Raw genomic sequence first — 24,815 nt, 5'->3', positions numbered from 1 at the left:
ATCTAGAGTCACGGAGGTATTACCTTTTAGTTCCAATTACAGACAACTCTCTGATGAAGTAAATGACAAAGAACAAAGGGAACAATGCAAAGGTCACAGGCCAAGGACCAAACAAGGGAATGCTGATGGACGGTGCATGTCCACTGTATGTTTGTAAATGTGTTCCTTTCTCACTGGTCTGAGCACAGGGGGGGAGTAAATGAGAACCTGGCTGGCAGGATTGTGTTTATACGTGTTTCTCTCCTACATGTGGAGAGGGGCTCTGAGGAGGAAATAAAATGTTTTTGTTTTGATTACAAATTTGGATAAGTTCTGGTCTAGGTCCTAGGGTCTCCATTCTAAGACCCCCTTTCACACTGAAGGTGTTTTTCAGGCTCTTTAGCGCTAAAAATAGCACCTGAAAAATGCCTCATCTGGCCTTGTCTCTGTGACCGTGCCCGCGGGACCCGCTGACTCGATGTACGCTGGTGTCCCGCCAACGGGTCACGGAACGGCAGAACAGGGGGGATGTCTTTGTAAACAAGGCATCTCCCTGTTCTGCCTGGTGACACAACACTGATCGTCTGCTCCCTTTTATCGGGAGCAGCGAACAGTAAGCCACACCCCCTAACAGTTAGAATCACTTCTTAGGACACACTTAACCCCTTCCCCGCCCCTAGTGGTTAACCCCTTCACTGCCAGTCACATTTATACAGTAATCAGTTCCTTTTTTTAGCACCGATCGCTGTATAAATGGTCCCAAAATAGTGTCAAAAGTGTCCGCCATAATGTCGCAGTCACGAAAAAAAAATTAAAAATGCCGGCATAATAAGCAAGACATTTTTTTTTTTATAATAAAAATGCCATGAAACTACCCCCTATTTTGTAGACGCTCTAACTTTTGCGCAAGCCAATTAATATACGCTTATTGCGATTTCTTTTTACCAAAAATATGTAGAAGAATACGCATTTACCTAAACTGAGGATTTTTTTTTTTTAATTGGGGATATTATAGCAAAAAGTACAAAATATTGCCATTTTTCAAAATTGTCACTCTATTTTTGTCTATAGCGCAAAAAATAAACCGCAGAGGTGATCAAATACAGTACCGCCAAAAGAAAGCTCCATTTGTGGGGAGAAAAAGGACGCGCATTTTGTTTGGGAGCCACGTCGCACGACCGCGCAATTGTCAGTTAAAGCGACGCAGTGCCGAATCGCAAAAAGTGGCCCGGTCACTTGGCAGCCAAACGGTCCGGGGCTGAAGTGGTTAAAGCGACGCAGTGCTGCATCACAAAAAAAGGGCCTGGTCATTAAGGGGGGTAAGTTCTTCTGGGGCTGAAGTGATTAGGCCCAGTGTGCATGAAGCTTACCTAGCATAGCGACGTCTGCCTCCACATATAAACAAAAACACACTGGTACCAAACTTCCTAAATGCCGATTCCCAAGTATTGGAAAACTTCTAGACCACCATCAATAGAAAAAAAAAAAAAAAAAAAAAAAAAGAAGAGGACAGATTGAAAACTCGAAAAGTTCCTTTGAGATGGGCACACTCTGCTCTGTTCAGCAGGGAATCTGTAAGCAGATCTCCTGCTATATTAGAGCAGAATGGGATGGCTGTAACTTTTAGGACATGCATGCTCATTCATTTTTTTGGCCAAACCTTGACAGCAGGCTGTGACAGACCACTGTTGGGTCTATGGGCTGCTGGATGTAAATGTCCATTTACAATCAGGCTACCTCGGATCCATCGTACTTTGGTTTCTAAACCTGGGCGGACTTGGAGGCATCGGCCTCCCTATAGACATGAATGAAGCTTCCAATCAAGTCCGCCTGAAAAACGGACAAGTGGACCTGATTGTAGTAAAGACCATGTGAAATGGGCCTAACCCCTACAAGTGTTTACTGAAAAGAAATATATAATGTATCCATAATCTACTGTAAAATTAGGTATCGATTGCTGTAGATGTGAGAAGATCTACTGAATACAAGTCATAACACAACAATTTATTACACCCTTTTAACCTCTATTACACAGTTTCTAACCCCCTCCACCCATGCCCTGTTATGCCCCCACTGTCTAGATCAGTGATAGCAAACCTTGGCACCCCAGATGTTTTGGAACTACATACCACCATCCTACCATATCATTCTGCTTTATCAAATACAAGAATGCCCTGGTTTATAGAATACGTATGAAAGCTATATCAAACTATGCTTGCAACATGCTGTAATGGTATATGCAGGAGAGAGAATTTTCCACCAAATCATCACTCGTTCCCCAAATAACCAACCAGCAGACCAATAAAACTAATCTGCACCTTAATGAAGGACATTATTAGGCAACAGCATAGCTGTCCCTAAATGCCAGCATTATACAACAAACAGCATGTTATTCTTGTTAAAACTTTACATCACACAATGCCCTGAATTTACGTTATGCCTTACATAATCACAGGCAAGGTACAGTATTTCCAGTTATGGCTTAATATTGGGTGTAAGCCAGGTTGTAATTATTCTGAATCTAGGCCATCACTAATAAGTACTTTTGATTAAGTAGAGAAACTTTATGACGTGAATGGGAACATAGGGGGTGCATGCAGTAAAGCCGGTTCTTGACACAACAAAGCTGGTATGATTTGGTTTTTGACCAGACCAAAAAAAGAGATGCGACTGCTGATTATATGTTAGTACATACTGTATGCACAAGATCACTACTTTAACGAGCCTATGCATGCTGTCTACATTATGACAGCTTTGCTTAGGGGAGAGTCCAGTCAATAAAACTGCACCAATGAGTTGACCATAAAAACATTTTTCTGTGATTAATTTCTCACAGATGCAAGACCCATACTCTTAAGCCTCGTACACATAACCGGTTTTCCTGCCACGAAAACCGGCTGTGTGTATGCTTCCTCGCAGTTTTCCCATCAGGAAAACTGCCGGGAATCCCGGCGGGGAACTAGAGAACCTGCTCTCTATTTTCCCGCCGGTTTTAAATACAGTAGTTTTCCTATGGGGAAATGCTGCGAGGGAGCATACACATGGCCGGGATTCACACACACATACACTATTGCAAATGAAACCCGGATTAGGTCACCGTATGTTGTGCCACATCTGATACTTTCCCAAACCGAACCAAAGTGTCTTATTTTTTTTGTACCGTAAGCATGATCTATAAAATGATAAATAAATCAGCATATATAAATTAGCCTAAAGAGCAAATGGGATAGGGTAGGATTTTTTTTTTTTACAATACTGAGGTGAGGCAAATAGATTTAGGAATAGCTTCTTTCCAAGAGCTATAAAATGTACAAAATTAAAGGTGACACTAAACTTGGGTTTAACAAAAATTTTATTCAAGTACTGTATTTATTGGCATAAAAAACTCACTTTTTTACCCGGAAAATAGAGGGTAAACTGTGCCTGTGTGTTATACGCAGGGGGCTGTTAAAAGTTTTTTCCTGAAAATTCCCTCTTAAAGTTAGGGTGCGTGTTATACGCCGATAAATACGGTATTTATTATTACCTTCAAAAAGTATCTATTGCTTCGTACAAATTTTTTTTTTCACTCTGCTGACAATTTTTCTTATTGTTTTCTATTCTAAAACAAATGAATGTCCAGTTCTTTACCCACTTGCCTACCAGGCATTAACACCCCCTTCCTGCCCAAGCCATTTTTCAGCTTTCAGCGCTGTCGCACTTTGAATGACAATTGCACGGCCATGTAACGCTGTACCCAAACACATTTTTTATAATTTTCTTCACAAATAGAGCTTTCTTTTGGTGGTATTTAATCACTGCTGTTTTTTTTTTTTTAAAGACCACATATTTGAAAAGATACGTTTTTTACTTAGTTACAAAATTTATTGACAGAAACTAAACAACATTTTTTGCCTTGACTGATGTGCGCGGATGATGCGACACTAATAGGCTGAGCTGGTGGGCATTGATGAGGTGGCACCAATATGCCACACTTATGGGCACTGATATGTGGCATTGATGAGCACTAATAGGTGGCACTGGTCTGCACTGATAGGCGGCATATATAGGTGGTACTGATGGGCATTGATGGGCGACACTGATGGGCATTGATTGACAACAGTGCTGGGCATTGATGGGCAGCACTGATTGGAGTCACTGATAGCCAGCACTGACTGGCATTGCTAATGGGCACCGTTTGGTGGCACTTGTGGGCAACGATTTGGGACACTTCATTTATATACTGTAATCAGGGCACAGATGATCAGTGTCCAGATTACATTCCTATATGTCCCCCTGTGAGGAGATGCCGCTGATAGGCTCTTCTCTCCTCACACTATCAGTGTGAGGCGAAGAGAGACGATTACTGGCATCTCCGTGTTTACATATGACCGGCTGTGATTGGACACCGCAGATCACATGGTAAAAGAGCCATGGACGCGGCTCTTCACAGAGATCGAGAGCTGCCGTTCTGGAGCACCATTGTATGACGTCATCCCAGAAAGAGCCGCACCACTCCGCCGTCATTTGGCGGCGGGTGGGCGGCAAGCAGTTAATATAGAATTCCAACTACTAAAAATGCTCCCTCCCCTTCCCAACACCCATTATGATAATCCGGTTTAACCACTTGAGACCCGTGCTGTAGACGAAAGTCGTCCACAGCACAACTCTCAAGTTCCAGGTGGACGTCCTGCTATTTACATTCTCCGCGTGCGCTGCCGAGGGTGCGCAGCGGGGAAAAACTGTGCCCGGCGTGTCACGCGATGCCGATGCGCGTGCCTGGCAGCCGCGATGTCTGCCGGGTACCCGCGATCAGGCAGTGACAGAGCAAGGACGTGGAGCTCTGTGTGTAAACACAGACCTCCACGTCCTGTCAGGGAGAGAGGAGACCAATGCGGTGTCCCTTGTACATAGGGACACAGATCGGTCACCTCCCCCAGTCAGTTCCCTCCCCCCACAGTAAGAATAACTCACAGGGAATACATTTAACACCTTCCTCGCCCCCTAGTGTTAACCCTTTCCCTGCCAGTCACATTTATACAGTAATCAGTGCATATTTATAGCACTGTTCCTGTATAAATGTGAATGGTGTCAAAAGTGTCTGATATGTCCACCGCAATATCGCAAAAAAAAATTAAAAAAATCGCAGATCGCAGTTCCTAGTAAAAAAAATAAAAAAAATGTTTTACCAAAAATATGTCGAAGAATACGTATCGGCCTAAACTGAGAAAAAAATATCTATATTTTTTAAAAAAATTATTGGGATATTGTTATAACAAAAAGTAAAACAAAAATTGTGGGGGTTTTTTTCAAAAATTTCTGTCTTTTTTTGTTTAAAGCGCAAAAAATAAAATCACAGAATTGATCAAATACCACCAAATAAAAGCTCTATTTGTGGGAAAAAAATTATAAAAATATAATTTGGGTACAGTGTTGTATGACCGCGCAATTGTCATTCAAAATGCATCAGCTGAAAATTGGTCTGGGCAGGAAGGGGGTTCAAGTGCCCAGTAAGCAAGTGGTTAAGAAAGATCTGTACACTTATTTTCAGACTGCCTCGGACGTGATCTGGCTTCCCTCTGTCAGCCAGCGGCGGCTGGAAGGGAGAGAACGGTGTACCAACAACAGACGGGCTATAGATGCCTATAAGGGACACGCCCCCTCCAAGGTATTACCACTGCAGCTGGCACTGGGTGACATGGAACATTATGTAACTGGACCAGAGCAGCAGGCACAGGTATACAAAACTTTCTTACACAGCTTAGTCAGAACAGAGGTTCGGAGGGGAGGGACCGTTTTTAAGATTGGTCAGGCAAAGCCTGGAATTCTACTTTAAGAAACAGGACATAGGATCATCATTGGAGCTTACGTCATTCTAGGCCCCACCAAATTAATTATCTATGGCCACATTAGATAGGGTCAGAGCAGTTTAGGTACGCCTGTCATAAGAGAAGTATGTAGATTGCTCCTTGGCTTTATCACCAGTGCTTTCAGAGTCATTGACGTGGAACAAGCATAGGGGGAAAAGATGATACTCATTTAGAACATGTTTGCTCCAGGTCTGTGACTAAAAGCATTTTAAAGATGGCTGCCAGAAATGGTAGACGCGTCTCCGTCCCCCCCCCGCATAATTATATGACAAGTGTACTTTAAATGTAGATTGACACGGTAAGATAACTGCAGATTATGGAAATACAGAGTAATCATTAAACTAATACTTAGACACTGTGCAAACATGAAATTGTTGGAAAAATGTTATCATTACAAATCTCCTTATTAAAAATACTTACGTAATCAAATCTGTAATGGCTCCAGTATTTGCTGGAATGTTATAGCCAGGTATAAAATGGGTCAAGCATCTTAAGCATCCTTCCTCATCAAAGTTGCATACCAATGTAATAACATAAGAATGTAAAAAGTACTTTAAAATTGACCAGATAAGATACCCCAAGCCTTTGTTTTTCTTTCAGTGCTCAGTGTCTACAGTGAACATTCCTAGGTGATTGAACAAGCACAAGACGTCTCACTACAGCATTTAATAAGAAATACATTTCTATTTTTTTATCTCCATGAAGTGATGTATTTTGTTACTGCCTGATCTTGAAGTGGAACTCCACTCTCTCAATCAACATTGATTATTTTTATTCCTTAGGTTGCTGGCATTAGTAAATAGATGGGATTATACATCACATTTCTTCAGTTACTTCCTGGTTTCCAGGCCTAGGCAAATGATGTCATATAGCCAAGGCGTCTTCAGGAGGGGAGGAGGGTGTTTTTTCACAGCCAAGCATACCCTCCTGTCTGCATGCCTGAGCTAAGGGCAGATGGATTTCCAGAACATAAATGCTACATAAATCATCTGCACTTACTCAAGATGTCTATAGTTAGAAATTCTAGGGACACTCCAGACCACTGCACATTACAGAGTTCAGACCACTTCACTGTGTAGACTGTGCAATACTTTTGGACCCTTATATACCACTGATTCTGTATAACGAGGTGTGATTTACACAATGTACAGTGTTGTACATTACACCCTATACATTCTCTTGACTGTGGCACATTACCTATTCTGGACTATGTGTAACGCAATGTTCTTTTCAGCCAAGCACACCTTACTGTCTGCAGGCCCCTACTCCAGATGGCTCTGGCCAGAAATGCTATAAAAGGGTGTTAAATGATTTCTCAGCAAAATAAAGCATGGAGACATGGATGTATGGCTGGGCAAGTTTGCTTTGAATGTCAAAAATAAATGAAATAGTGTTTTGGGTTTGTGGTGCTCAGATGCAGTGCAGTTCTACTTTAGTAAAAGTAAAAGTGATCTGCCTATGTGCAGCAAGGTAATCTAATAAACAGTGAGAAATCTGGAGTCCCCTGTCATAACCACGGACCCACCGCAACCAACTGCCCGATTCAGGTGACATTTCACCACAGTACACAGTAGAGTTAATTTACTAAAACTGAAGGGTGCAAAATCTGGAGCAGCTCTGCATAGAAACCAATCAGCTTTCAGGTTTTTTGTCAAAGCTTCATTGAAAAAGCAGAAGTTAGAAGCCAATTTGCTACCATGCACAGCTGCAACAGATTTTGTACTCTCCGGGTTAAGTAAATCAACCCCATTATATTGAGATCACTTTGTTTTTTTTTAGCTTGGACAATTTTGTGAAAGTGCCAATGAGAACCTTCAAAGACAAATACAAGTCGAACAAACGCTCTTAAAACAAAACTTCCAAAACAAAAAAATTCAACTGGTGAATGGCCAGCTTTAGGCTACCCAACCACTTGTGCTCTGCAATGGCTCCATCATTTCAGTTTGAAGAAAGGGAAAATGTGGATTGCATGGTCACCTAAAAGTGAAATTTCAGACATCTGGCTCAGGGGTGCCCAAACTTTTGAAGAGCGGGGGCCACTTAAGTGACTTGGTAACCGGTCCACAATGAGTGGAGCAGGTGTATGGCAGCCCACTCTATTCTATAGAACCCATGCTACTCTTTTTTTAGCGGATTGGATTGGAGGTTGGTGTTTGTAAACTGACACAAGTCCATTTACATCTGCCACTCCTTCGAGGTGAATGGAGGGTCCGATTGGGTTGGACTGACTGTGTGAAAGGGGCCTATGGCTGCTTTCACTCTGATGCACTGTTTACCCTCACCACGAATGCAGCACAGTTCACCTGTGGCTTTCCTGCATGTTAGCTGCACTTTGTTATAGACTTCTATTATATCCTGTAGGTGTGGTGCACTTTCAGAAAGCACACCAAACTCGTAGGCAATAGAAGTCTATGGCTCAGTTTAGGTAACCCGCAAGTGCACTGCTCTGCAGCTGCGGACCAGTTTAAAAGCAGCCCAGTAACCACTGCAGAACAGATATGCCCATATATACACTGTGATTTTAGTAATAAACTGACCATAACAGTATTCTATTCCCCCGCAAAGCAGGAGGTCACAGGCCACTGGTTGGGAACCCCTGATCTGGCCCCTTAAACTTATTTTATCCTTTGAGAACCCCAACAGTGACATCTTGATTTCCTGCAAAACTATCACCTTTCCCCAAAATGACTTTTGAAATTACATTAACATGCTATAACAAAACGGAACTTTTGTTACGCCGGAATAGGCTGAGCTTCTGAGTGCCTGTCAAACTCGGCTGTACGGTTAAGTCCGTACAGATTTGTATCCATTCACTTATATAGGCTGCCTGCACACAGCTACACACTAGTACAAAAAGATAACAAAAATCTGAATGCGAATGAACCTTTACACTCATTCCCCTGTCAACACTGTCTGTTTCAATGGGGGAATCATGGGAATTTTATTTCCTGCGAACCTGTGGTTGCAGGTAAGAAATTAACACAGTCTATGGGCTGCCCAAGTCTGGAGTGGAAGATCATGTTCTCAAAATGGAATGAATTGCAGATTACAAAGCATATGCATGGGCCTAGCTGAGTACAGGCAAGTATGATGCCGCGTACACACGACCGTTATACAGGACGTGAAAAATGCAATTTTTTAAAATGCTCATTAAAAACGATCGCGTTTGGGCTCCAGAACATTTTTCTCTCTGTGAAAAATGGGCATTAAAAATTTAGAACAAGCTCTAATTTTTCTCGTTGTTTTTCATATTGTCGTTTTTCACGTCGTGTGTAGGCTTTAACGAGGGGAAAAAAAACACGCATGCTCAGAAGCAAGTTATGAGACGGGAGCACTCGTTCTGGTAAAACTAGCATTTATAATGGAGATAGCACATTCGTCACGCTGTAACAGACTGAAAAGCACGAAGACTGAAAAGCGCGAATCGTCTCTCAAACTTTTACCAACACAAAATCAGCAAAAGCAGTCCAAAGGGTGGCACCATCCGAATGGTACTTCCACTTTATAGTGCGTCGTACGTGTTGTACGTCACCGTGCTTTGCTAGAGCAGTTTTTTCCCCCCAATCGTGTGTATGCAAGGCAGGCTTGACAAGAATCACGTTGAGAAAAACTTATTTTTTTTCTAGGACTTTACAAATGGTCGTGTGTCTTTTACTGTTAAAAAAAAAAAGAAAAAAAATGGTCGTGTGTATGCGGCATAAGACTGGGGTGGGGAATACTATCAAACACTGCAATTTGTTTAAAAAAAAAATGCTTGTTAACTTAATGTAAAAAGGTATGCTCTGTGGCACAGTGGTGGCACATAATGCAGGGGCGCCTATCCATGCGGCTGCCCCAATAATCTACATGCGGTGCGCCGGACGCATGGATTCCAATGGGGGTAATTTTTTTTATTTAAGCACGCGATTAGCACTGTCCCCCCCGAGCCCACCCAGTTGTGTGACAATAGCAAATGAATATTCGCTATTGTCTTTATGATTCTCCTCCCAGCCAATCAGGAAGCGTGTCATGAGACCCCTCAGCCAATTGGCCGAAAGGAGAGCTGATCCCATTGGCCGCCTAGGAGGAGAAGGAAGAAGACGCTTGTCATTACCGATGCCATAGATTTTATTAAATCACTCTACTTTGTTGTCTCACTTTGGTATTGTACACAGTAAGCATGCTTGACTTTCCTGTAAACAAATCAAAAGATGACAAAGGATTTTTAAACTCCTGTCACTGTCCACAGCGCCATTGCATGCATTGTAAGGACTTTCATAGACAGACAGTGAGAAAACTGGCCACTCGAAAAACATCTGCTAATTTGTGCTTTTCCTGAGCTCTGATGCAAGCACATTGCTAGCACAGCACACATCCCAAAAGTGCAGTGTGAGGAAGTACTATCGGCAGCCGCTGCGCCCATGACACACTCCAGGCCGCTGCACTCTGCGCCCATGACACACTCCAGGCCGCTGCACTCTGCGCCCATGACACACTCCAGGCCGCTGCACTCTGCGCCCATGACACACTCCAGGCCGCTGCACTCTGCGCCCATGACACACTCCAGGCCGCTGCACTCTGCGCCCATGACAATACATTTGAACTCTTACATACCACTGATTCTATATAGAGAGCTGTGATTTACACAATCTAGATCCCTCCGTTTTGTACAGGGTGTTGTACAATATACACTCTGGACTGATTAGCTCTGTAAATCAGGCTTTCTTTTACTCTGAACCAATGTTCTCTATTCACCATATGTACTTCACATTCTCTTGACTGTGGCAGATTCCATATTCTGGACTATGTGTAATGCATTTTTTCTTGTATGTTACATACAGTGAAAAAAATCTGAAACATTTACATTACATAGGATGGCCCCCTGCATTCTCTACACCAGGGGTCTCCAAACTTTTCAAACAAAGGGCCTGTTTATTGTTCTTCAGCCTTTAGGAGGGCCGGATTGTGGCCAGCGGAGTAGAAAAAGCCCCGGGCCCAGCATTGGTGAGAATAAATATGGCCTCATAGTTTGCGACCAGTAGGATAAGGAGTAGTGCCCCTATTAGTAGGAGTAATTGTATCTCATCATTGGTATCAGTGGAAGAAAAAGTGCCCCCTTGTTGGAGTCGGTGGGAAGAATAGTGCCTCATATCAATGGGAGGAATAAAGCCCTGGAGGGCCGGATAAAAACTAGCAAAGGGCCACATCTGGCCCTCGGGCCGCAGTTTGGAGACCCCTGCTCTAAACTGTACTAAAATTTTAAATCCCAAACTGCTGCACACGTTGTGTGCTCCATTCCACTAAACTGAAGTTATAAATCTGATTTCTTGTCCTAATAAAAAAGCCTCTGTTTTTCTTTTGAGTTTTTATGTATGAGCACCAATGTGCTGCTGCAAATATCTAGTGACCTAGATTAACAGAAACACAAAATGAAACTTGGCTTTAAAAATAAAAAAATAAAAGCCAGAAGACAAAAGCAGGGAGCAAGCAGACTGGCATTCCCATGCAACGCCCAGAAGTGACAAATCCCTTAGAGTATGCATTTGCTGCACTGTGTTAGTAGGGCACACTGTACTTTCATATTACTAAAGTAGTAAGTGGACTGACAGCTCATACGTCAGATATGCATTACGCTGTGTGTACATGCTTCTATGTCAATGGTTGCTAAGAAATACGGGCATCCTAAATATCCCGAGGGTGAATACTAATCAGATACTTCCGGATATCTGGAGAGGATTTTAGTGTGTAACTTGTATGATTCAACATATATAGAGAGCTAAATGAATGAATGTCAATCCGGTGAATATGAAAGTCTCACTAGACTCACAGGAAGCCAAATGAACCTAAATAAAACCGAATGCTTTGAAAACAGAAAGGAGAAAAAGTGCACACACACACCTCCCATCTGCTGCCCATTCACAGATTGCTACTCAGGACATTCTTGCATGCCAGAAACCTGTGCAGATACAGGCACTGCCCCTTTTGCATCATCCAGGAGGAAACTTCTTATCATGTTTTCTGGGAGTGCCCCTTTGCACAGGGCCTGTTGACGGCCTTGGAACCTGAACTTAAAGACTTTGTACCACAGACTGCTATTACACACTTTGGTGTGTTAAACGGACTCTTCTGTGGAACTCATTCACAGGAGGACATTGACAGTGCCTGGCGGGTGCTGTGTTGCTTTAAAGACGCTTTATGGTACGCCAGGAATCGCCGCGTACACCATCGGCAGAGGATGTCCATTGAGGACTGTCGCAGACTGACCCTCAGTCTGCTGAGAGACTATACCTTGATAGACTTTAAGGAGGAAGAGGACGTCTGAAGATTTCCCCTTCCCCCTGACATTGACATTTCTTGACACGCTTTTTGAACTACTATTTTCAGGGTAATGCGGCGTCATGCACGATGTGATGTTTCGGGGTTTCACAACTCTGCGCAACACATCAGGCATCATACCGCAGAATGGGTTGAATGAATGTAATTTAATTGTATGCTTGCAACTGTATTGATATGTAGTGTATTTATGCGCTGCGTCGCAGTACAGAGAATGTACCCTGTCAAAAGTATTTGATTTTTGTATATTTGCTTTGCAAAATAAACTTAAATATTGCCCATTCACAGAAGCCCTTATATCTTGTGAACGTTCTCACATATTACAAAAGGCTTCTGTGATTGGGAAGGAGGAAGTGAGGGTTAAGCATAGCAACTGCACTGGCCCCTGGAACTACAGCGACTACAGTCTTCATTTTTCCAGGAGTTCTAAAAACCTGATAGATGAAAATATTAGAGATCGGTCCAAGAGGTGTCACGCACTCATAGTATGCCTTGACATTTTATAAAGGAGCTAAATTCCTGGAGTTCAGCTTTAAAGCGGAGGTCCGCCAAATTATTTTTTTAAAAAGCCAGCAGCTACAAATACTGCAGCTGCAGACTTAAAATATGGTCACTTACCTGTCCAGTGCGCCCGTGATGTCGGCACCCGTGCCTTGGTCCTCGGATCCTGCCTCCGCCATCTCCGCTAAGGGAATCAGGAAATTAAGCCTTGCGGCTTCACTTCCCGGTTCCCTACTGCGCATGCGTGAGTCGCACTGCGCAATCGAAATGGTCCCTCCTGTCTGCTATCTCCCAGAAGACAGCGGGGGGGGGGGGGAAGTGGCGTAGATTATCCACAGATTCTGCGGATGTCCAGTAACGGGTGCAAATACCTGTATTATACAGGTATCTGCACCGATTCTGCGGATATCTATGCCCGGAAGTGGGTGCAAATACCTGTATTATACAGGTGTCTGAACCTCCCTCCCCCTTAAAGGTCCAAAAATGTGACACCAGAGGGGGAAGGGTTCCGAAAAGCAGAGGTTCTTTTTGTGTGAACCTCCACTTTAAGCAGCCAAGCACTTTTACATTAAAAAAAAGGGGTGTCCATATATGTCCTCCATGTCAAAGTACCAGGTATTTTACTTCTAGCAATGGAATTGTGTTGTGAGGGAACAAAAGGAAACATGAACATGTGGATGGCGGCAGTTAACCACTTAAGGACCGCCTCCTGCACATATACATCGGCAGAATGGCTCGTGCCGCTACCCGGTCCGAAGATCCGTGACACGATCGCCGCCGGTGTCCCTCGATCGGTCACAGGAGCTGAAGAACGGGGAGAGGTGTGTGTAAACACACCTTCCCCGTTCTTCACAGTGGCACTGTCCTTGATCGTCTGTTCACTGATATAGGGAAAGAATCAAATGACGTCACATGTCCAGCCCTGCCCCCCTACAGTTAGAAACACACATAAGGGTCACACTTAACCACTAGGGGGCGCTGTAGGGGTTAACTCCTAAACTGCAATTGTCATTTTCACAGTAAACAATGCATTTTTATAGCACTTTTTGCTGTGAAAATTACAATGGTCCCAAAAATGTGTCAAAATTGTCCAAAGTGTCCGCCATAATATCGCAGTCACGGAAAAAAAAAAAAAAAAAAAAAAAATCGCCGCCATTAGTAGTAAAAAAAAAAAAAATATTAATAAAAATGCCATAAAACTATCCCCTATTTTCTAAACGCTATAAATTGTGCGCAAACCAATCGTTAAACACTTATTGCGATTTTTTTTTACCAAAAATAGGTAGAAGAATACCTATCGGCCTAAACTGAGGAAAAAAAATGTTTATTTATTATAGCAAAAAAGTAAAAAATATAGAATTTTTTTCAAAATTGTCGCTCTATTTTTGTTTATAGCGCAAGAAGTTAAAAAAGTGGTTAAAGCAGGACTAACCCCACTCATTCAATGGTTTCCCAAAACTGTTACTATTCAAGGCATGTCATAGTTGCCCATATTAGCTCCCAGCTGAACTGTCAAGAAATCAAATGACTGGTGTCATAACTAATCACAGATGTGCAGATCAAGCAGAGGTTAAAGCCTAGTACTCACGGGCTGAATGTTGGGTGGCATCGGCCTGTGTGCTGCAGTCAGTCCAACAGAAGCTAGCCCTTCGGCCGGCTTCTGTCGAAGGGGCATGACTGAAAGGTCTGCCTATCAGCGCTGTCAGCCACTGGCTGAGAACACTGACTAGGAGTGTTCAGGCGGGGGGTCACTGTACCAACATTAGATAGTACAGCGGCTCCTGAGCGGTCAGGTTTTTTCCTCCTTTAGACCTACTGGGTCGAATAGGAAAAAATTAAATAAAAAAGGACTAGTGTGTACCAGGCTTAAGATAGCAGCTTCATTAGCTGTAAAGAATAAGAGGGTATAGTTCCGCTTTAAGTGAACCTCTTGCTGCGACATGCATGGACAAAGTGCAGCTTCAAACAAAAGAACACATCACCCAAGAGCAGTAGCAGGATCTCCTAAAGTAAGCTGGTTATGACTTATGCTCCATGTACACTAGCAGCTCCTAAAAACTTTAGTTTAGGAGCTTTTGGCATTCTTGCCAAAGCCCCTAAACTCCATAAAAGCCTTGTGTCCATGTACGTATAGGCCTTTAGATCTGTTAGTAGCTGCTGCAGTTAGGGGAGCTTCAACCTCCTCTAACCTCCCTCTCCAGAACGCAGAAGAATCGCGTTCAGTTTAGGAACGTTAAGACCACGATTTTGCCACATTTTGCTTTTTCCCCGTGGCTGGTGGTCAAAAGTAGTTTAAGTGTACATGAAGCCTAAAGCATACCTAAACACTCCAAATATTTAAATGCAGCCATCAAATCTAAAAATTGGTAAATTGTAATAGATTACTTTTCTTTTTTAGCATTTTCCTTTTTTTTTTTTCACTGCTGATCCGGCCAGTAACACACTTCCTGTCTAAGAGTGTAAATACTCACTCTTCCACTATATCTGAGGAGCTATAGCATAGCCACTTGTGGACAGCATCATTGCCAACCTGTAGCTAGAGTAGTGTTGGATGGACTAGTATATTTGGATGGACTTTGCATAAATGACTAACAAATTATAGCCTAGATCCAGCTAACGCATTTTAAACAGTTGAGAAAACATCCATTTTCGATTTTGGATAAAAGGTTTTAAACTAAATGAATAGAAGAAACAGCCCAATGTGAACACCCTTAGCAGTGGTAAATGGTTTGCTGGACAGCTTGGTCTGATAATGAAAGTTGAAAAACAACAGACTTAAAGGGTCACTAAAGGAATGATTTTTGTTTGCTGAAATGACTGTTTACAGGGTATAGGTTTACAGGGTATAGAGACATACTAGTTAACTGTTTCCCTAAAAATGATTAAAATAGATAAAAAACAATCATATAATGTACCTGCAGTTTAGTTTAGTTTTTGCTGTCGTTTCCTGGTTCTCTGATGTACAGAGACAAAGAGCCAATAGATGGCAGTGATGCTTTGTAAAACGAAACTGGATTGGTGCTGACTCACAGTAATCACACCTCCTTGATTAGTCACCACAGTGAGAAATCTCCCAGTACTGTGGTGATCAGGAAACCGACAACCAGGAAGTGTCCAGGACAGAGAGGAATTACAGCAACGTCAAAGCAAAAACGAACAATGAGGACATGAAACCAGGACTGCAGTAAGGTAAAGGAAGCTATTTAGCTAAAAAAAAAAAAAATCCTTTAGTGACCCTTTAAGCTGGGTACACACTTTTCCATTGTGTGTGAGCGCTAAATGTTGTGCCCATAGTACAACTTGAGGCCAGGACTGGCCAAAATGGGAAAAGGTTAGTGTGGGTCTAGTGAGTGATAAAGTTATGCATAGACATCTAAAGGGGGCTAGAATTTTCTGAAGCACAAGTCCATTTTAAAAATTTCTTAAGGACCTTTAAACAGCCATGGTCAAAAGTAAACATGGAAATTACAGCAAAGATGCATTGTTATTGGAGTCCCAAAAAAGAATGCAGACTGGAAACCGTTTAAAACTGATTTTAGAACAGTGAGCACAGGCGTGAAAAAACGGAAATAGTTAGGAAAGGGGGATGATGTAGGGCGCCTTGGCCAGTGACTTCTTCAGGGGATATTGAGCTATACAGACTAGGAGTCAAAGTATGTCCAGGAAACATTACACAAGATCTGGGAACGTCTATGGAAAAGAAGAAGAGTATCCTGAAAACATACATTTAACGAGGAAACGTCTACAGCAGGGGTCTCCAAACTTTCTAAACAAAGGGCCGGATTACTGTCCTCACGACTTTAATGGGGCCAGACTGTAGCCATCAGGAGTAAAAAAATCCCCCATCATTGATGTCATTGGGAGAAATTCTGCCCCATCATTGGAAGGAATTCTGCCCCGTCCTTGGGAGGAATTCTGCCCCATCATTGGTGTCATTGGGAGGAATTTTGCCCCATCATTGGTGTCATTGGGAGGAACTCTGCCCCATCATTGGTGTCATTGGGAGGAATTCTGCCCCATCATTGGTGCCAATGAATAAAAAAGCATCCCAAGGGCTGGATAACATCAAGCAAGGGCCACAGTTTGGAGACCACTGGTCTACAGGAATATCAGCTAGCACTAGAAATGCTTTACTGGGAAAAAAAAAATGCTTAGGAAGGATGTTTAGCTGAATAATGGTTATAGGGTGTGCTTTACACCACTGTTGAAAAGTGACAATACATGAATGTCCATCTTTTAATATGTTGTCACAGCCTGTATGAAAGAAATTTCAAAAGAGGACGATGATTGGGTGACCAGAAAAAGCTCCAATAAGATGGGAAATTTCATCTTAAAGTGTTAATAAAGTCAAATTTTTTCTGCGCGATCCTGGGCGGTGTGACTATGGAGCCGCGCTCTATAGACTAATACAGCAGGACTGCCCTGCCTCCCACTTCCTCCTCACTGCATTTGATTGACAGCAGCAAGAGCCAATGGCTCCTGCTGCTCAAGTCCTGTGTGAAGAGGAAGAGAGGAGAGAATAGATGCCGCCATGCACAGCGCTATCAGCACTGTTGCACTTTGAATGACAATTGTACCCAAACAAAAAAAAGATTTGCCATTTTTTTTTTCTAAACAGATAGAGCTTTCGTTTGGTGGCATTTATTCACCACTGTTTTTTTTTATTGCGGTGTCTGAGCGTCAAACTACTTATATTGGCATGGGGCGGGATCATCGTGTGACGTCATCCAGAGGCACCACCCCCTTGTGACGTCACCACCCAGGGCATGATGGGTAGTGACATCATAAGGGTCGGGCTTCCAGTGACCCCGCCCCATGCCTATATAAGTAGTGGTACACCGTGCACCAGGTATTAGAGCGGGAGAGTGTGTTATGGCAACATCGGAAAAAGAGAAGAGGGAAGAAGGCAAAAACAGAGAAGACCAGGCAAGAGCGAGCAAAAGATAGGGGGAGAAGAACCGAAGAGAGAGCGGAGAAGAGCCGGAGAGGGGAGAAGAAGTCGGAAGAGACCCCGGAGATGCCTAATAAATTCGTTTAAAAACCTGTGTAGTGAGTTTTATTTTTGACACTTTTCCCCCCCCAGGTGAATTGGTAGGGGTACAATGTACCCCACACTCATTCACATAGGGTGTGGGCCAGGATCTGGGGGCTTCTAGATTCCGATAACCAACGTTTAGAGTTGTCGGGAAGACAAGGTGCTTTGGGGCTCTCATTATTTCTGGCTGTAGATTGGTGCACGATAATCTTTACCTCTGTATCAACATGGTTTAGCCATTTCTACTTCTGTTTCTCAGTAAATACTTACACTTCACTGACAATAAACCCAGTCAGCTCCGACAAGAAAAGAAAGGTGATGAAGAGACAGCAGCAGATGGAAACTGTAAGACAAAAAAAAAGAGCAATCATGTCAGTGGAAGAAATGAAACAAATTAACAACATAGTCACCATCATGTGAAGGGCTCTCCTATGTCAGAGGGGAAAGGCACAAAATCTATTGCACACTCTAACCAAATATTGCTCAGATAGCAGCTGTGAGTGACTCACACACCAGGAACTAGCCTAGCGTCACTAAAAGAAAACAAGATTTCTCTATGCAAACAATAGAAAAGGTCTACATGGTTTACCTAGTAACAGAAGAGTAATCAGAGGCACAATTCCTACTTTTATTGAATATATTTATTACACATACATACACACATTGTATGTCACAAAAGTGAGTACACCCCTCACATTTTTGTAAATATTTTATTATATCTTTTCATGTGACAACACTGAAGAAATGACACTTTGCTACAATGTTGTGTAGTGAGTGTACAGCTTGTATAACAATGTAAATTTGCTGCCCCCTCAAAATAACTCAACATACAGCCATGTCTAAACTGCCAGGAACAAGAGTGATTACACCCCTAAGGCCCCTGACTGGGAGAAGGGCACTTTTTATGTGAGTAGCCAATTGGCTGGTGTTTTTATTCCATTTTAATAAAATAGCGTTGCACTATGGAAGCTCTCTGTTTGTATTCCATGTTCTAAAATCTCTACATTCTGAGGGTGAGGTATTGTACATGCTCCAGTCCATTTATATGTCTGCAGGCATTATCCTGCTCAAGCGCATCTGACCGTCTTTTTCACTAAAGAGGTCAACCAGGTCTGGTAAGCACAATTTACTACTTGTGCACATTGGGTGTCGTACTAATTATCCAGGTGGTGGAAGATCAATTAAGTTTGCACAACCGGAGATGGTTTTTGTATCACAGCAAGAAATATATCTAGAGGATATTCAAGCATTGATGTTGTATCTTTGTTTGCACCAATGGGACTTTATTATTTACCATTGTTTTTTTTGATCACGTACAACAGGACACATTTTTTATTAATTTACTTGTTGTTGCATATTATAGGATAAGTTGTGAAATTACATATTACTCCATAGCGCCCCCAGTACACTTTCTAGCACGCATCAGATAGAAGTCACATACACTTCATCACTTTCTCGGGGAGCAGCTTAGCACACATTGTGTGTTTGGGAACTTTACATGGGCACCCAAATTATTGTTTAAGAATATATATAAATATTTTTTTTGGCGCGGAATTGTTTTTTATATTTTCTTCTATTATACCCATATGTGGAAAAACGTACCATAAACTAGCCCAGGATCCCAACATACACATTGAACCCAGATGTGGTTCAGAAGCGCGTTTTTACCACGCTTAGTCGCAAGGTCGCACACTGTAAGGTGAGCGCATAACTGGGGAGCACCAGAGTGGACACATATGCACGTTTGATTTTCATCACCTGAATTTATAGATTTGATGGAATTGAAATGGACTTTATAGGTACAGTACAGACCAAAAGTTTGGACACACCTTCTCATTCAAAGAGTTTTCTTTATTTTCATGACTATGAAAATTGTAGATTCACACTGAAGGCATCAAAGCTATGAATTAACACATGTGGAATTATACATAACAAAAAAGTGTGAAATAACTGAAAATATATTTCATATTCTAGGTTCTTCAAAGTAGCCACCTTTTGCAGCAGACACATCTCTAGGACTGGTAAGAGGAGACTGTGTGAATCAGGCCTTCATGGTAGAATATCGGATAGGAAACCACTGCTAAAGAAAGGCAACAAGCAGAAGAGACTTGTTTGGGCTAAAGAACACAAGGAATGGACATTAGACCAGTGGAAATCTGTGCTTTGGTCTGATGAGTCCAAACTTGAGATCTTTGGTTCCAACCCCCGTGTCTTTGTGCGACGCAGAAAAGGTGAACGGATGGACTCTACATGCCTGGTTCCCACCGTGAAGCATGGAGGAGGAGTTGTGATGGTGTGGGGGTGCTTTGCTGGTGACACTGTTGGGGATTTATTCAAAATTGAAGGCATACTGAACCAGCATGGCTACCACAGCATCTTGCAGCGGCGTGCTATTCCATCCGGTTTGCGTTTTGTTGGGCCATCATTTATTTTTCAACAGGACAATGACCCCAAACACACCTCCAGGCTGTGTAAGGGCTATTTGACCAAGAAGGAGAGTGATGGGGTGCTGCGCCAGGTGACTACCTCTTGAAGCTCATCAAGAGAATGCCAAGAGTGTGCAAAGCAGTAATCAAAGCAAAAGGTGGCTACTTTGAAGAACCTAGAATATGAAATATATTTTCAGTTGTTTCACACTTTTTTGTTATGTATAATTCCACATGTGTTAATTCATAGTTTTGATGCCTTCAGTGTGAATCTACAATTTTCATAGTCATGAAAAAAAAAGAAAACTCTTTGAATGAGAAGGTGTGTCCAAACTTTTGGTCTGTACTGTACATTAACGCAGGGTTTGAAAAATTTGCCAGCTAAAAAAGTTAGGAGCCAGGTTTTTAAACGACTGACAAAGCTTTATTTTCAATATAAAAAAATTAAACAATCTTAAATTTACACAGAAAGACTAGAACTAAACAATGTACATATATACATATAATTAACCTTTTTTACTTAAAAATAAAAGTCATTAAGAAAAAAAAGGCTGTGAAAACTGGCAGGGGAAGCTCCATTAGCATTGCTGATTGTTTTGTCATACCAACGGCCACAACAAGAGGGTGCCAGATTCCAGAAGGAAGCATTAGGACTGTCTACCGGTCGGCATTGCCCGATGCAATCACGGGGGCGCGGGGGAATGAGTGTGCGCACAGAGACAGGATATTCCCAGCTGTGCCGCCCCAGGTCACAAATTCTAGTCGCAAATCCGACCTGGAGCCCTGCATTAACGCATGGTATCGCATGAAGAAAATCTCACGCAGCACATTGGTGCACTGGAACAATTTTGTGATATCATTGAAGCACTTTCTATAAAGGACTTTGTTTATGGTTATACCATTATAGCAGGTATGACCACTTCTATATATATTATTGTCTATGTGCATTTAGTTGCCTGCCTAGGGTTTAGCGTTAAAGCTTAACCCCTATGATCCGAAACAGTAAATACAAAGCCTTGGTGTTTGGGTATATGAGGTTTCATACACATCAGGCACCATCATCTAATTTCTAGATATCACCAGAAACAAAAGAGACCTCTTGCTGTCTGTGGGGGTGCACATGGTATAAGTTATTAGTCTACAGCATATTGTTCCAAGTGGTGCAACATCAACCACATATCAGTACCTTTCACTACGAATTATTGCACATATATTATACAAATATACATCTTTAAGTGCATTGTGGATGTTGAAAAAGCACTTGTGGGTCAGACTACGCCAGACATCTGACTGTCAATGAATGTCCCAATGAAGTCCATTCTAAAAAGGTATCTAAATGTTATTAAAACACAGTCCAAGTGTGGATATATTTGAAGACTAACATATTCCAAGTATCAGCCTATGGCCTTAGCCTCCCTTCTGTAATCAGTCTATCCAGGACATGAGAAACAATGCAAGTAGCACTGACACAAAGGCATCCCACAGTCTATTGCCAGTGTTGTCGTGGTTTGTGGGGGGAGTTAAGAGGCTACATTCTATAATATGGTGAGACAGCGAGACTTCCGCCCAGCTAAAGAATCCCAGCAAAGCCGATTAGTCACTTCCACAGCTTACGTACTGGGTCGCTGCATTCACAGCTTACAAGGTCCTTGGTCCGACCTACTGAATGACAAAAAGGTAATCGCTCAGACCACGATTAAAAAAAAATTAAATAAAAAAAATCAATGTGTCGTACTTTAAAAGTAGATACCATTAAAGGCATAGTGCAATACAGACATACATAGCCAAGTAGATAGTGTACTGAATGTCTCAGATCATGCGTTATTTTTATGCTCCCCCTTATACATTTGACAGCCGTTTAACTAAAGTCATTATGATATACTAGGACAGTGTTTCTCAGCTCCATTCCTCAAGGCGTCACAACAGGTCATGTTTTCAGCATTTCCCTCAGATGAAACTGATCACCTGTGCAAACTAATGAAAATCCTGAAAACATGACCTGTTGGGGTGCCTTGAGGACTACAGTTGAGACACACTGTACTAGGGTAACAAAATTAGTGATAGATGGGCTATGAACCATTATAGAAAATTCACTGATGGTAAGAATAGTATAGAAAAAAAAATATAGGCAATTTATAACCCACTGCACATGAAGTTATACCACTTGTGTGTTACAGCTTTTGTTACAATGAGAATAGATTTACTGTGTAGGTTAAAAATGTTGTATTCCCCCCCCTTTATTGAGATCATTGTCTAACCATTATTTAAAAGGGCATTTTCAGCATATCAGATGTATAAAAGTCAATCTTCATGACCAGGAGTGACTTTTGTAGCGTATGACAGCGACTCACAACAGTAAATGGTAAGGTTTGTGTTTGGTACATTAGGCCCTTTTCACACATGCGGACTGTTCAGATCCGCCTGTCAGTTTTTTTAGGAGGACCTGAACGGATGCTCAATGCAGGTCTATGGAGCGACGGATGTCAGCGGTGACATGTCCGCTGATATCTGATCCGCTGAATCCAGATGGATTGGAAACCCTATTTTCCATCCATCTGGCGGACAAGATCAGATAAAAACGGACAGGCGGTCCGTTTTCATCCGATCCCCCATAGAGGAGAGGTGAAGGGGGTCCGACAGGTCCATCCCTGCACAGTGAGCGGAGACAGACCTGTCATCCGCCGGCTCAGCGGGGATCGATGGACTGATCCCCGCTGAGCAAGCGGAGTCTGTACTTCAGCTGGTATTCTCTAGTTTTGACACAAACCTAACAGATGGTGGGGACAAGTTTCAGCAGCACAAATGGGTTGTGCAGTTTAAAGTTACTCATCATAGCTGCATATGCTCTTTTCTAAGCAATGGCAATGTACAATGAATGTAAGATGTACATAAAGCGCTTCATAAATAGTTGGTGCTTTAAAATACCTATAATAGTATGAAATAAATGTTTAGTACATCTTTTCTCAACCTTGAAATAATTTTCAAGTGTCAGGGAACCCCTGCATAAAAAAAATGGTCTTGCATGCTTTAGCTCTGTGCTGCATGCTTATCGGTTACGAACAGCTGTATTTGACACCATGGCCGATCATTTTTATTTTTTTTTTTAAATTCTTTATTTAAAACCAAAAAAAAAAAAAAAGAAGAAGGATCAGAGCAGAACAATACAAAGTCGGAGCATTATCATCTCACACAAAACAAACATGTTATTTCCACGTATTGAGGGGCACAGCAAATGTAAAACTTCAGACACCATGATTAGGTAAATGAAAACTCATCTAAGATCACGGAGATAACCAAAGTAAATAAAAACACAGCTAACTTGGATGGATACTTCCAATTTTTTAAAGAAGGAAGAGGAAAAACAGTGAAAATAAAGAAAATGATGCCTACAAGCACCAGAAAGATGGAAAGCAGATAGAGATGGGGAGTAAAGGCGGGAGAGGTAATAAAAAAAAAAAAAAAGAAGAGGGGAGGTAGTGATGAAGCGCACATTTGCGTCAGCAAGAGGGGCTGGAAGACCTTAAACCCCGAAACAGTTTTCCAAGAGAGCCTTGCCCTCATCCAAATAAGCAAACATGTTTCCGTTATGGCCATTTGTTTTTTATATTGCTCTCTCCTGTTTTGGGCAGTAAGCATCAGGTCTTCTAGAGTGGTAATGATGATCCTAACTTTGTGAAGCCACATGGCATTGGAGGGAGGGTTGGGATCCTTCCAGCACAATGACAAGCTTTGGCGTCATTAAACATGTGACGAAGGATCGATTTCTTATGTTTTAAGAGAAAATTCGGAGAAATAAAGTAGAAAAAAAAGGCATGATCCTCGGCAACGTAAAATATGTAAATTGTTGAGTAATCTTCTTCACCTCTGACTAGTACCGTTTTAGTTTTGGAAAAGACCAAAAAATGTGAAACAGTGTCCCCTGTTTCTCTCAGCATCTCCAGCAACGATCTGAAAGACCCGAGAAGTATTTGCACAAAACTGCCGGGGTGAGATACTAACTTAATTTGTAATTGGTTCCCTGAAAAATGGTACATGTAGATGACTTCAGGGTAAAGCTGCATGATTCTGGCTAAAATGATCATCATGATTTTTTTGCTTAGAATAAAAGACCACGATTCTCGTGGTGCAACATCATCTTTCATATTATACAAAAAAAAAAAAAAAAAACTGGGCTAACTTTACGTCTTTTGTTTGGGGAGGATTTAATTTACTAGCAAAAACACAGATTTTAACTTGTAAGCAACAAGTGGCAGAAAAAGGTTTAGTCTTTAAAAGGACATCATTTACAGACAATGTGTTCATTCTTTTGATCCAAAAGAACTACATGTTACAATGTTTCTCTTTAGCTCTACCTGAAGAATGTTGTAATAAAACTTGGCAGGCTGCCCATTTTGTTTTTTTGACAGCCGTCAGCTGTGAGCAGAGAACTCTCTGCACTGAAATCGGGAAGATCTTTTTTTTACCGATTAATCGTGCAGCTCTATTTCAGGGCAAGATTAAGAATGTTTCGGCCTTGATTGAGCGTAAAAGGTCCCATCAAGGTCCCTCTCCCATTTACTAAGGCCAGGCATAATAAAGTCCTTCGAGAGGGAAATCAATAGCGAATACATCTGAGAAAGGGGAGGGGCCCACTGTCTGCGCAATGAGATTCAAACATTATCAGCTGATGACTAAAGTTTGAAGGGCAGATGCCCAGGAGGGACCGATATCTAA

The 24,815-nt window shown here is 42.0% G+C and overlaps 1 protein-coding gene across 2 annotated transcripts in view; it reads right to left on the bottom strand.

The window, feature by feature from the left end:
• The window catches only part of ERGIC1 (endoplasmic reticulum-golgi intermediate compartment 1), a 147,509-nt gene that overhangs the window by 66,786 nt on the left and 55,908 nt on the right, over window positions 1-24,815 (bottom strand). For both annotated transcript variants that reach the window (XM_040344545.1, XM_040344544.1), the window contains exon 3: window positions 17,947-18,019. In XM_040344545.1, coding sequence (XP_040200479.1) covers window positions 17,947-18,019 — 73 coding nt within the window. The remainder of the gene's footprint in view (window positions 1-17,946; window positions 18,020-24,815) is intronic.

Source organism: Rana temporaria, chromosome 3 (assembly GCF_905171775.1).
Source record: "Rana temporaria chromosome 3, aRanTem1.1, whole genome shotgun sequence".
NCBI classification, from domain to species: Eukaryota; Metazoa; Chordata; class Amphibia; order Anura; family Ranidae; genus Rana; species Rana temporaria.
The sequence above is the reverse complement of the archived record's forward strand: the minus strand, read 5'-3'. Positions and strand labels throughout refer to the sequence as shown.